Source organism: Vigna umbellata, chromosome 11 (assembly GCF_029865625.1).
Source record: "Vigna umbellata cultivar VRB3 chromosome 11, Vumbellata_1.0, whole genome shotgun sequence".
In the NCBI taxonomy this organism is placed as follows: domain Eukaryota; kingdom Viridiplantae; phylum Streptophyta; class Magnoliopsida; order Fabales; family Fabaceae; genus Vigna; species Vigna umbellata.
The window spans coordinates 31,596,061-31,610,705 of record NC_142175.1 but is presented as its reverse complement, the minus strand read 5'-3'; the positions used below and the strand labels follow the sequence as shown (position 1 = coordinate 31,610,705).

The 14,645-nt window shown below is 33.5% G+C and overlaps 2 protein-coding genes across 4 annotated transcripts; both read right to left on the bottom strand.

The window, feature by feature from the left end:
- Positions 1 to 3,267: 3,267 nt before the first annotated feature.
- LOC124830489 (Metallo-hydrolase/oxidoreductase superfamily protein) lies at positions 3,268 to 8,033 on the bottom strand. 2 transcript variants are annotated; one of them, XM_088102548.1, is made up of 12 exons: positions 7,849 to 8,033; positions 7,504 to 7,637; positions 7,278 to 7,390; positions 6,678 to 6,719; positions 6,117 to 6,172; positions 5,914 to 5,990; positions 4,825 to 4,944; positions 4,581 to 4,657; positions 4,422 to 4,485; positions 4,256 to 4,306; positions 4,128 to 4,176; positions 3,268 to 3,457 (listed from the first exon to the last, which is right to left on the bottom strand). In XM_088102548.1, exons 1-12 carry the CDS (start codon positions 7,967 to 7,969, stop codon positions 3,414 to 3,416), a joined length of 948 nt encoding a protein of 315 aa, XP_087958674.1. In that variant the 5' UTR covers positions 7,970 to 8,033; the 3' UTR covers positions 3,268 to 3,413. The 2 variants fall into 2 exon arrangements, with proteins under 2 accessions (XP_087958674.1, XP_047160180.2); XM_047304224.2 differs by lacking the exon at positions 3,268 to 3,457 and adding an exon at positions 3,558 to 3,908 and having other exon boundaries at positions 7,849 to 8,030.
- A 1,883-nt stretch (positions 8,034 to 9,916) lies between these two features.
- On the bottom strand, positions 9,917 to 14,114 carry LOC124830490 (putative F-box/FBD/LRR-repeat protein At1g78840). Of its 2 annotated transcripts, XM_047304226.2 has the most exons (5): positions 13,862 to 14,114; positions 12,793 to 13,363; positions 12,143 to 12,690; positions 11,877 to 12,056; positions 9,917 to 10,160 (listed from the first exon to the last, which is right to left on the bottom strand). In XM_047304226.2, the coding sequence occupies exons 2-4, from the start codon at positions 13,292 to 13,294 to the stop codon at positions 11,880 to 11,882; spliced, it is 1,227 nt and encodes a 408-aa protein (XP_047160182.1). In that variant the 5' UTR covers positions 13,295 to 13,363; positions 13,862 to 14,114; the 3' UTR covers positions 9,917 to 10,160; positions 11,877 to 11,879. The 2 variants fall into 2 exon arrangements, with proteins under 2 accessions (XP_047160182.1, XP_047160181.1); XM_047304225.2 differs by having other exon boundaries at positions 12,143 to 13,363; positions 13,862 to 14,113.
- Positions 14,115 to 14,645: the final 531 nt, after the last annotated feature.

The following is a 14,645-nucleotide window of genomic DNA, read 5'->3' as shown; positions in this document are numbered from 1 at the left end:
ATGTTTTTCAATTAATATTAAAATAAAAATGTATTAAATAATATAAAAAATTTAAATATTATTATAAAATATATTTGAAATATCAAATAAATCTAAAAAGATAGTTAAAAATATTAAATCTATGGGTATCTAGTTGAAAAATTAGATTAGATCAAAATTTTTGAAGAAAAACTATTTTTAATTTTTATTAAAAATTAAAAGACTAAAAATATAGTGAATGGATAACTTTTTAAAGGTATTGATTATTGATAAAAAAAAGTAATTAATGATGTATGAGATATTGGGAAAATGATTGAAGAAGGTTAATGATTGTGGGTTAAAGAAATTGTAGGGTGGGATGACGTAAGAAGAGACAAACCATGCCCAACTTTCCAAATGTATTTTTCTCAAAATCTCTCGTTTTTCTCGCAATAATGACTCTTAAGTCCACTTTTTATTTATTTATTTATTTAACTCTTAATAAAATTTTATATTAGAAACCAAATGTCGGTTGAGATGAGGTGAAGTTTTTGTCTAATCCTAATAAGAAAAATGAGTTTTGCATATATATAATCCAATGCAAATTCGTTTGCCAAAAGTTTGATATGAGAGAAAAATAAATTATAAATAAGTAAACAAGAGAATTGTAAGACGTATTATAAATATTTGAAAAAAAAATATAAGTATAAATAAGGTTTTAAGTAGATCTTCATGTTGTTTTTTTAGTTTTAGTGAGTTTTGTAATACCATTATAAGCTAATATTTGTTAGAAATTTAAATATAAATTAAAAGTTTCGTATTGAATAAAATCAGAAAATATAGAAAAAAAATAAAACTTATAAATATCAAACATGTTGAAAATAGTGTCAGATTTTTTATATATAAGAAAAGATAAGACTAATAAACAGTGAGTATATTGAAAGTGGTGTTAGATTTTTTATATTGACAATTCATATTTTAGAGTTGTTTGCATATAGATTTATTTAAATATATGCTTTTGACTAAAATAAAGAGTATTGAAAAAAAGTAGTAATTGAACTATAACTTTATACTACACCAAGTTTGAGTTAATAATAATTTAGTAATATATTAGTTATTATTTGTAAAATGTTAAGCTGTTTAGTCTTACACGAGTTTAACGATGATATCATTTATGATTAAAATTTAGTTTGTATCACAATTACATTTTTTTAATGAGAAAATACTTTGTCAACTCTTTGTTTGGTAAACATTATCTTAGAACATGATGTCCTTTGAGGAATAGGTGAAAAGATGCAATCATTTGATGTTTTAGGCACAACCTTTCAATGGAAATGTTTTCATAATTGTATATAATTTGGTTTCACTATAAGTAAAACTATCACTCAAAATGTTTAGCTCCCTCTTCTTTCACCTTATCCTTTATTAACTATAATGTTCTAATTTAGATATCTTTTGAGATTGGATTCATGTTTCTTTAAGAGTATTTTCATGTTTTTTTGTTTTTTCTTGACCATCTTAAAATGTTTATTGTTTTTAAGTTATAATATCTCGTTTAAAGTATTATTTTGATAGATATTATATCTTAATTCAAGAGAGGTGAATTGGTTTGAAAATAGTTTTTAATGTCTTTTAAAAAAATGTATAGGTTTGAGACTGTTTTCAAAAGATATTTAACCTTCAAAACAATAAACAAGAATAAAGCAAGAATATAACATAAGATTTATACGGGTTCAACTCTAAATGAGTTTACATCTAGTCATTCTCCAACGACCTAAGTTGGAGAGAATTCACTAACTTTGACAGAATCACGGAATACAAGATATTCAATGCACTCTCACTCTCTCAAATGCAACAAAAACACAAACCTAAAGAAGAGACTACAGACACTCTTTAGGAGTCTTGCCTACACAACTAAGACTAAACTAATACAAAGAATACATAAAGGAAATAGAACCTGATGCACCACAAGTGCAGATTTTACAAAAAAAGATAATGCAAATCCTTGGTTGATCTTTTTTTCAACCATGGATTCTTAGAAACCTTGAATTTTTCCAATCAATGGTGGGTGCCTCCAAGATTGCTCCAAGACAACTCCAAACCCTGTTCTTGTTTCAATTTGATCAGTTTTCATAATGTTTTTTGTTCCGATAGATAAATTAAAACACATATATATAACATAGACACAAAAGCAGCATTTTTAATTGATTATGTTTTATACATAATCGATTAAGGTTTACACACTGTTTTAATTGATTAGGCGCTTCTTTTAATTGATTAAAACAAATAACAAATTATTTGGTGTTTCAAACCATTTTAATGATTACGTTATTTTCTTAAACAATTAAAATTTATACATCGATTAGCTAGTTTGCTTAATCGATTAAAACAATGAGAAAATTCCAAATTCATAAAATTTTGTTCTTTAATTCAGATTAACCATTCTAAACATCAGCAAAAACTATTTTACATATAACCTAACCTATTGTCTCAACCTATTATTCTAAAAAAAACCTTAATTATCATTGTTAAAAAATAACATAGAAAAATCATCTATTTTCATCATAAGAAAACACACCACATGGTTGAAAATCTTAAAAGGCTCCCCTTTCAACATAAAGTTGAAAAATTATTGTCATACACATGCTTGACGTACTTTCTTCTTGTCTCTTGTTCTATTGATATAAATTATTTGTAATTGTCTTATTAATCTTCTAAAACCTTATATGCCTTCTAAATGGAAACTTCGATTATCATTTTCAGACGATAACGTTATCTATCTTAAAATCAGGCTTCTCTTATTATAATTTATAAGTTTATAGTTCATCAAAAGCATCTTCGAGAGAGAAATATATATATATATATATATATATATATATATATATATATATATATATATATATATATATATATATTTACTTATTTTGAAGATATAGACTCTCAGGGTTGGCGATGTAATTTTAGATACACACACAGTAGACTAAACAAACCATTTGAAATACTTTGAAAAACAAAATTTACTTTAAAAAAAAAGAGGAAATAAAAAAAATACATGATTGAGAAAAAAAAAACTTTAAAATCGTATTCAAACACTCCACCTAACATGACAACCCTGTCGTATTGTTTTGCATAGATCTACTTTATCATATGTTATTCCAAAACTATGCAAAATGCATCGTCCACTCATGAAACTGCAGGTATTACGTGATCCATTTTGCAACCAATAAAAAGGAAGAGTACTTGCTTTTCTGATCCTAACACTAATCTTTTATTGAATCAGTGCGTAGAAAACATAGTGGACCATAGTCCCGACATCTATTTCTTTTATGTTTTTTCTTTCATATTGACTCATCATGAATTGCCAAGTGGGAATGTATAGGCCACAAATATACAAAATATCATAACAATAAGTTCCAATTGCGTTTATGAATCCTGGAAATGTTGGATTGTCAATGTCAAAGTAGTGGTTTCAACCTTGTGAGAGTTTCAGTCTTCATATCTGCTAAATTCAAACACCAATCTTCTGGTTCAAACAGAGTTTCTATATATGTATTCTAGAAACTAAATCGATTAATTCTTTACGTATAATGACCAAATAATAATTCACTACACAATAAAATATTTCATTGTAAGGAGAAAAAATCCTGTTACATTATGGTATAAGTGTTGCTTGTCGCTAATAGAGACAAGGAAATAAGAATGACAAGTGGATGGGAAGAAGGTGGAATAGTTGCAGTAGCATGCAGAATGTGTGAACTTGTAAAATCATTTAAATGTATTGTTTAATAACTTCTCTTTCGGGAAAAAAATAATTATTGAGGTTGTATAAATCTAGAGTCTGACTGGTATACGAAGTCCATCATAGCTCAGTTGTGCATCAAGACCCTCAGACTCCAATAAGCTCGCAAGGTAGTCATTCACTTTTTCATGATCCACCAGATGCATCATACCTTCAAATAACCAATAAGGAGACATCGAAAACTATTTCTCTTAAACATTTTACATTGATGATATATTACTAACTGCCTCAGATTTTTTTATTTACTAATTTCGAACTTCTTAAGGGGTTCTTTCAGGCTTCCTAAATGCATGATTAATGAACCATCGTAGATTAAGGCAAGAAAGTAGTGCAAGTATTATGATAACTGGAGGACTTAAGCTAAACTTACCAGTAAAAAGTGTTCTTTTGGGTTGAATTTTTCGCACTTCCTCCAACGCCTGAAATGGAAGATCAGAATAAATCTCCTTCCTAAGAGAAAAGTTTAAGCAAATGTAAAGCTGATTATTAGTTTATTACCCTTGGAAGTCCAAAATGTGTGGAAGTAGAACGATCAGGTCTTAATCCATCCTGTGGAATCAAACACTATGTGAGTGAGGGAGAAATCATACATGCACTCACAGTTATTTCATTTAAGTATAAAGAAAAGCTGTGGAAAGATAAAAAGGATGGGAGGGTATATCACCAGGATTAGAATTTCACAGTCCTTTAGAAGTGGGTAAGTTTCTTCAGGAATTTCACTAACATCACTGCAAATTTAGAGACAAGATCAGCCCACATAAATAGATGAAAAGGCTGAACTGAATCATATGCAAGTACTTTTCTACTTAAGTAGAAACATTACCTAATGTAACAGATATTACCAAAACGAAAACCAAGGGACCTATAATTCTGGCCGTGCCAAACTGGTAATGGGGTAATCTGAAGTACAATAATAGAAGGAAAAAAAGAATAGAGCCAAGCCCCATCCACAAGAAGGAACACGCTAGAAATTAATTGATTGAGCAATAAATGAGAAAAAAAGTTGAAAAGGGACAAAGTACGAGAACACCCCACTTGAAGATGTTAGGACTAATAATGGTACTGACCTTCAGTCCGTGTACAAAAAATGATTCTTCCGATATGATTTTGAATTGCAACTCTGAGACTTTGGCACCAGGTAAGATAACACTAGTATCTACTAAATAATAATGGGTCTTTGTCATCACCTGCACTTTTCAGTAGCGATTGCAAGAATAAGTTCACTATAAAAACATATCCCACCAGTTGCTCATTGAAGTAGAAAAAGGTGAATGATTCAGAGGATCATTGAAAATGAAAAGCACAAGCTTTCACTGCTTTTCCCCTTCACTATAGGGTAGTGCTACAAGTGCTATTAAGAGGAACTCCGATCCGCAGCTCAGAAGAAATTAAATATCCAATCAGATGACAAGTAACCCTATGATCTAGCCTGGAAGATAAAAATTAAAATATTTGAAAATGAAGAAAATTTCCCTAAAACATCTTTATTTTTCAGCTAACAGAAATCTACATAATGACAATTGTCTTAAAAAGTGTAGATTATGGGAACAATCATGAATATATGCAGGATGAGCTCTTTCTCTTCTCTCTTAGACATGATTTCAGAAGCTAGTATAGTGAAAAAATTGTTCCATCATGCAAATTAGAAAAGACTGAGCCTCTGGAGATATTGGACAGGATCTTCTGGTACAAAATTTCCAGGTCCTCAGCCCATATCAGAAGAGGAAGATTTGATTTCTTCAGATGGCAATTATTATTAACTTTCAGTCGGCTAGTTTCGGTAGGTATAGTTAAATCCACCTTTTAACCCTACTCAAATTTTAACTACAACTAGTGATAAATATTTTCTAACTTAAAATGAATTTCTGTGGAGTAAATGTTAAAGCGGATGCAGAGATTCATTAGCATTAAGTAGATATATATAAAATATACTTCAATAACATCAGTTGTGGATACTTTGGCAATCCCAGAGAAAGAATGAACATCAATATGCACAAATTCAAGATTTCTTACAGTATGCATTAATTTCTTAAAAAGGATACATAGATATGCAGGTCTTTCAAACAGAAAGAAAATTTACAGCGTACACATACAGATAACAAGCAGTAAGTAAAATTAATAACTTGGATTTAGAAGGAAAGCACATGGAAGAGGACCTCAAAGTCTCGTTTGGTTACATATATTGGAATATGAGGCTGAACATTGTTTGTCCAATCTCTGAGATCATCAAGACCTGGGTAGAAGAAAGAAGCAGAGTTTGTTTATATTACCAATTACATTTCTTATTACTTTAGCCAAGCATATACATGTCGTATTGATATTAATTATCCAAAGAATATTATTAAAGATCATGTCAGACCTCCAATTGCGTCAGCATGTGAATGAGTAATAATGACAGCATCTATTGTTCTTATCCTGCAGATATACAGGTTACAGAGATATAAAACCAAGGCAGAAAAATACAAGAAAACATGTAGAACGCCATCTACTACTTAAATTTTAGGGTCAATAATCAAGATTCCTCAATAAAAAAGCATGTCAAACAAGAAATGTCACAGACGTACAAGTCTTCTAAGATTATTTTCTCTTAAATAGTTTAGCATTAAAAACTCATTCCAGATATTTGACAAGTCCAATTCATTTTGCATGGGTATTGATGCTTGCAAAATCTTACACCAGTACACTCCTTACGGACTTCTATGCAAACCATAGGATAACCTTAAACAATTTTGTCAACAGTCCAAAATTGTGTATATACCACACATAGTTTATGCAAGTTTCGTTTTCTAATTTGCATGTCCTTTCACTACCATTGTTATTAATGTTGCATCATATTTTTCCTAAAAAGAAAGCAAAAAATAAAATACATAAACAGAAAACCCATCACATGTAACAACGTTAATAACAGGTAAAAACTAACCCATAAGCAGGAAACCACCGGAGAGCACTGTGATAGAAAAATCTGCAACAAGTAAGTTAATTGTTATCAGCACCCAAATGAAGCACATAATCTAATCATGTCCAGGTTTTCCTTGAAAGTGAACTCAAATTATGTAAATCCCATCTTACAATAATAAAAATCTACAACATATTCATGGTTCAGACATCACATTATCCTAACACAGCATATATCATCCCATGACGGGGCAACGCAGACTTAGAATCCAGTCCACATATACAAGACTATCTTTGAGAGAAACAAGAAAATACTCGCTGACACCCACAATCATGACATTGTTAATGGATCAATGTTGGGCTTCAGTATACAAATACAATACCAATTATACAAACATTGTATCAAAGGAAAGCTAAAATTGCCAAGTATTAATTTTTCCATGTTCCAGCAGATTTTTTCAAGCTCAAAAAAGAAAAGAAAGTACAATAAGGGGATAACCTAGAACCACCATGAGATCGCAGATATAGACTAACATTCAAAATGAAAGTAAGATAAATCCCGTCCTCCTAACTCCTAATCCAACACAATTGCAGTGCACATCACATAGGACAATTAAAAACATACTTTCCAGCATCTATAAGAATATTCTGTGTTCCTGAAGAATTGGGGTGACGAATGAGAATGCTTGTGTTAAGTCTCCTATTCTTATTTCCCGGTTGGGCAGCTTTTGAACACACCTATAAAAAACATCATACCAAAACCAATAAACCCCAATGATCCAATTCCATAGCATCATATCATATTCATAATCAATTATAAAAACATGGTCTGGTTGAATAATGACAAGTACCTCACATTTAATTAAAGGGTTAGTCAAGCAACTAACACGAGGAACCCCTTCACTGGTTCCAGTCCCTAAAAAAATAACTTCTGCTTGTCTTTGATCACCACCTAGTTCCACTCCGCCGTCTCCCTTAGAAGCCGCTGCAGCAACATGAACTCACAAGTCAACACTATCTGCAAGTAACAGCTTAGTGATGCATAAATCAACAGATTATTGATTTCATCTTTTCAGAAAAAGAAAAAGAAAAAAAAATGTGTGAATTTCAACATAGAAAAGGGTTCCAATAGAAAAAATAGGTTAAAGTGAGCAGGCATTGTGCGAAAAGGAATATAGTGGAAACTGAATGGCTACAGGAGTGGAGAGAAGAGAAGGCGGCGACGGAAGAGGGACGAGGGCGCCATGAATATGGAGAGCGACGAGGAGCGAAAGCGAGGAATGGAGAAGGAAAAAGACGAATGGACGCAAGCACCATTGATTGATCGATTCAATGTCTGTGCAGTGTTTGTCTTTGTGTCAGTCACACGAACAATTACACACGTGTGTTGTGTTAGGCTAATTTTACAACTACCATTTTCATTCGCTAGTAAAAATAAAATAATATTACTTAAAAAAAAAGTTTTCGCTAAATCATATATTTCAATTATAAAACTTTTATCATGTAAATAAATTTATCTACTTAACCGAATGGAACCGAATTCAAGTGAATGCAACTAAATCCATTTGAATCCAATCAAATTCAATTGAACCCAACTGAATCGAACCGAACCAAATCCAACCGAATTTAATCCAACCCAACCGAACCAAATCGAACCGAACCCAACTCAACTCAACCGAATCCAATCCAATTGAACCAAACCGAACCGAACCGAACCCAACCGAACCAAACCGAACCCAACTGAACCGAACCAGACCGAACCGAATCGAACCCAACCGAACCGAACCCAACCGAACCGAACTCAACCGAACCCAACCCAACCCAACCCAACCCAACCGAACCCAACCCAAACCGAAACAAAACCACCCTTAACCCAACCCACCCTTAACCCAACCCACCCTTAACCCAACCCACCCTAACCCAACCCCATCCCACCCCACCCCTAGCCCAACCCCACCCAAACCAAACCCCACCGCCAACTAGAACCCTAACCCTAAACCCCACCCCAAACCTGAACCCGAACCCTAACCCCCAACCCAGCCCCAACACCAACCCAACCCCAACCCCAACCCCACCCTAACCTCAACCCCCAACCTCACCCTCACCCTCACCCCGATCCCAGCCCCCCAACTCTAACCCAACTCAACCCGATCAAACCAAACACAACCCAACTTAACCCCAACCCCAAACCCCATCCCCAACCCCACCTAACCCATCCCAACCTCACCCCAACCCAACCCAACCCCAACCCTACATCCACCTCCACCTCTACCCCACCAAACCTAACCCAACACCAACCCCAACCCAACCCCACCCAACCCAACCCAACTCTAACCCAACTCTCACTCCAACCTCATCCAATCCAACCCAACTCAACTCAACCTAACCCAACCAAACCCTAACCCCAACCTCAACCCCAACCTCACCTCCACCTCCACCTCCACCCCTACCACAAACCTCAACCAACAAAGCCGACCCAAACCAAGTCGAGGCAAGCCAAGCTTACTTAAACTGAAAGAAACCTCGACGAGTCAAATCGAGTTAAGTGGAGTCATGCTGAGAAGAGTCGAGCAAAACCAAGTTGAACCAAGCCGAACCAAACCAAACCGAATTAAGACGAGAGGAGTCAAGTCGTCCCAATCTGATTCGATCCAAACCGAACCGAACTAAACAATACCGAACTTAACCCAACTAAATCGAACCGAACCGAGGTAAACTAAGTGAACCAAATCGAATCAACTAAATCGAACTGAGCCTAGCCGAGCTGAGCCAAAATGAACCAAACCAAGTCCAGCCGAGCCAATTCGAACCGAATCGCACCGAGACTAGCCAAGCTGAGCCAAAATGAACCAAACCAAGTACAGCCGAGCTAATTCGAACCGAATCGCACCGAGACTAGTCAAGTCGAGCTGGACTGCACCAAGACTAGCCAAGCTACGCCGATTCGATTCGAGCCATGTCGACCCAAGTCGAGCCGAACCATCCTGAGCCGAAACAAACCGACTGAAGACAAATCGAACAAACTAAACTGAGCCCAGCCGAAACAAACCGAACTAAACCAAGCCAATTATAATAAATGTTACATAATTTTATAGTATTAAATACTTTTTGTAATCATAACAAAATTGCAAAGACCCATAATGATGGTATTTTTCGTTATTATAATACTAAAATTAATTCATATAAAATGAAACCATTGTCATAATCTAATTAAACACTAAATTTTAATTCATTTTAAAATATAAAAAGATCTGTATTTAGATATAGAAGGGAAGGACAAAATATGACTATAAAACCAGAATCATGATACATATTTGCAAAAAAAACCAAAACAAAACATTTGAATTTCTATTTCATTATAGCTTGTTTTTCAAAAATCAACCCATGAATTTATCCCATTTTTTTTCAAATAAAACTATACCAAACACTAATCCTTGTTTTAATCATACGGATCCAAGTATTGGGTTAATTCCGTCTCAGAATGAGTCAAACCTCCTCTCCAAAGTATCTGCAAAATTAAGAAAAAAAAAGAGCATCCATTCTGTCAAACCAATGCAGAGAATTCTTAACAGTTTAAAATAAAGATAACAAAATAATCATTATCACAATAATCTTCCATGCATGAGAAATATACATACATACATACATACATACATATATATATATATATATATATATATATATATATATATAATTTGATGTAGTCAAACACATCATACAAATACTGCAGAAAGATTTACTAACCAGTACACGACTGCAAAAGATTCATTGTATAAGCTATCTTATTTCACTTTGCTTATGAGACAAAAATAATAATAGAACATTCTTTTAAGAAAATAAAATTTAAGCTTAACCCAATTTTATAGAATCTGTTTATAAGGTGAGGTTCACATTCTTGCTTATATATTTTGATTTAGTTATGTCTCTGACAGACATGTTGATTTTTGAAAAACAAACTGTGAATGTCAAATTTATAAACAAGATGGGTAAATATCAAAATTAGTTTGCCAAATTTTCATTGCATCAAAATCCAAGTTTTCATATGTTATAAAGGTGATAGGCTTCTACTATTAATCATAAAAATACCATACTAATGATGAAAACAAAACACCAAACACATCTAATCTACGTATTACATTGACTAAGAATTTTTCAGCTTAATTGGTAGTTAAGTTCAAACAAAAACAAGAGGTAGGAAAGAATACAATTCTGATAAAGTCTTGAGAGAGTTCAATAAGAGGTAGGAGAAAAATACAATTCTGATAAACTCTCAAATATAAATGCTACAAATTGCATGCAAATGACAGAATTACAAGGACAAAATCATGCACAAATATTCAACATTGATGTATTTTTAAATTTTAAAAAAATATTAATAACCTCCTCCATTACACCCCATTAACAATACTAACTAAAAATAAGGACTAGCAGAAAGTCCTCGGTTTTTGTTAATAACTTCACCAGTATCTAAAATCTCATCCAGACAGCTGAGTTTCTCTTGTTTCTCATAACTCATGGGTATGAACATGTCCAAGAATAAGAATTTTGGCCTGGGTTCAGGTTCAGGTTCAGGTTAAAAGAATTGCCATATGAACCAAGACATGATGAGTCTTCTTGATGCAACAAAATGCTAACAATGAACTAAAGCCCCAAAATTATCACAAGCAGTGACAGTTAGAGTTTGAAACATGAAAAGTATTGTAATCACTGGTTCATAGAGGGTGTTATTAGGCAGGTGTTACAGCAACTGATGAAAAGGGAGACTAACTGGGTGGAGAAAGAAAGCATTGGGGGTTTAGGAAAATTAATATATATTCTCTACTCCTTTTTATCTTAGCCACCAAACACACATTCCAAAGAGGAGATAACAATGCAAACAAATAGCAAGGAGCATATTCAATAGCTCAACAAACTTTTGAATATGCTAAAAGCCTATAAAAATCAGTGAATGGCGACATATACAAAAATTAAAGGCAAATGAATATACTTGTTATCTAAAAGTTTTCAAGTCATGGAACAACTAGTGAGCAAAATGTAAGACTAGGTGGAAAATTTTAGTGTTATGCACTGATTAGAAATGTCAACCAACCATTGAACCAAGTTCTTTTATTTTATTTTAGACAGATATATGATGAACTATGACAAACAAATTTAGGAATATAATTAGTATTATTGTAACAAAGAGAGAACAAAATATCAGTGAATGAGTAGGATTCATGAATACCTTCTAAACAGCCACAATCTCAAAGTCTGCATGCTGAGAACAATTGCGGAAGTAGGCAGTTATATGGTCAAGGTTGTTGATGAAGATTTTATATGTTGATCCCACTCCAAAGTTCAATGACTTCAATTTACTAGGAGGTAAACGTTCTGGCTTTAACAGGGCTGCAGTTCCACAAGTAACCTGAAATTGAAAAAGTTCTTTAAAAAATTATACATCAGCCAAGAATTGCAGGCATAGGCACAAACATAACAGAAATTTCTCCATACCGTAGCTGTGCAGAAAGATAGTTTAACAGCTTCTGCACTATGAAATCCCCGTAACATATTGATCAAACCATGTAGAGTCTCCTCTCTTTTCCTTCGACGACATTTTTCAAACCGATCATGTGGTTCATGTATATCAATGATCAAGCCATCCAAAGATGGAAGTCGGAACTCAAAGAAAGCACAAGGTGTAGAATACAAGTAAGTGAAATTGGAAAGCTGTGGTGCAGCAACTACAATCTTGCATTTAAAGCGGTTACACATTAGATTCAAGTTGCTGAGTTTGGGAGCAGATATCACAAAATCCTTAGGGTTCAAATCTGACTTAAAAGACATTTCACTTAAGTGCAAATTCTTCATATGGACACAATTAGCAAATGGATCCAGACAGTCAATTCCTGTGTAACACAGAGTGAAGTTATTTAGATGCAGAGTTGTCAACGTTGTAAAACCAAATAGCTCTGCCAAACTTGCAAATGGATTTGAAAAGTCAGCAGCAGCAGGATCCATTGCAAACTGTTCCAGATGCAACAAGTCCAATGATTTGCAACCTATAGGGGATGACACATTCGTAGGATGGCAATCTTTTAACTCAAGCTTTTTCAAAGATTGGCAAGAAAATAGAGACAAAGGAATTTCAACAGGAGGACTACCGGATGTTTTTGCACGGAGATTGATTTTGATTTCTTCAACCCCATGTGATGCTGCATACTCAATAACCTTATTCAATAGATGTTGATCTGTGGCATAATCTACCCCAAAACGATAGTAAACAAGAAGTTTGACATGAGAAGAATCACGGTGGTTTAGAACCCACAGCACAAACTTCTTGAAGTCAACCAACCGCGTGAATGATTTGCTACTGAAATTCAAGCAGGGAACTGAAACCCAAAGATACCTCCACCTCTTTGATAAAACAGAAGTTTGAATAGCATCCTTTGTTTCCAGAAATGACAAGATGTGATGAATAAGACAATCTGGCATGTCACTGAGCCTGTCCTCGCTCTCTGCCATTCCACAATAATCTACATTTTGAGAAGCTAAAATTTTGGTTTTTGACTTCTTCATGACAGGACCAGATTCCTGAGGATAAGATTTCTGCATTGCAGCTTCACAGCACTCAATTGAATCAGTCTGGTTGAAGCTTCCAATCATGTTCCCTTCAAATCATTCCAAATTTGAAATGATCTAGTGATGAGTAGCACTATTACTCTACGAATAATCCTACATAAACAAGAAAAATGGAAAATAATGAGAAAAAAAAACCCATATCAGCCTGTTTGGTGAAGTTATACACCTATAAGAAATACAGAAAGAAAAGAAAAACCTTATAAATACAATCCAGACAGATTCTATTTATCTTTTCGACGCAACCTCTGATAATAATTGAAACAACGTGACAGTAAAAAGAACTCCCTAACCATGAAAACACAGTCCCAGAATTCCCCTACATCAAAAATCATCTGTTTGCAATCTTCTCTAATTCAATCCTCGAACACAGTAAAGTCTGAATCTTGACTCACAAATCCAAGTACCCACAAACCCCAAAAGTAAACTTCCCCAGCCAAAACGTATTCAAGTTATCAGCAAGAATTAAAAAAACCCAACTTTACCATCCCACAGTTGAAAAAATCACAGGAAGGCACACCCCAACAAGTTGTGAATCAAGAAAATGAAAAGAGAAATCAATAAGAAGTTGAAAAAGGAAAAGGGGTTTTGCACCTGAGAGAGGTCCTAGAAAGAAGAAGATGGTCATGTTTGAAGGGCACGCGCAGTGAGAGGCGAGTGTGTTTGAAATTCTGGCTCTAAAGAGAGCTTTTTTGTATTGTGTTGTGTGAATAAGGTTTGGAAATGGGAGAAGTGGATGAGTCTTCCTCTCTCTTATATTACTGCTAACAAAGCTTCGAAATTCAATAGTTTTATTGCCTCCTTTTGGTACCACCCAATTCCTGCGACCAAAGTCTCTCACAATTATGTTTTTCATTGGCCTTTTAGGCTTTCTACATGCCTTTGATCTTCTGCTTGTGGAAACTAAGACAAAAACAGGAAAAAATCATATTTTTATTCACCCCTTGTAACAATTAAGGCATGCATATCATTATTTTTCACGAATTCATATAAATCAATGTAACACATTTATGTATTTCTGTACAACTATTATTAATAATTAATATACGCATTTATTATTTTATCGACTTCAATTTTTTCTGATGCAATAGAAGGCAATCATATTAAATTTATCACAGAAACATTACACTTATATTTATTGAAAATAAATAAGATAAATTATGGAAAAGGGAAATTAGCCCCTTCATCTACAACACTAATGGCATAACAAATCCTTCCTTAAATGTTTTTAGTTGAAATCACATTAGGTATAACATGTTTGATTGGAGGTTAAATATGTGTTTGGAGATTTTTTTATAAAGTATTCATAGGGTTAATATAATAGATAATTTTTTTAAGTTAGAATTAATTTTTATATAAATTATTTTTGTAAAAGTTC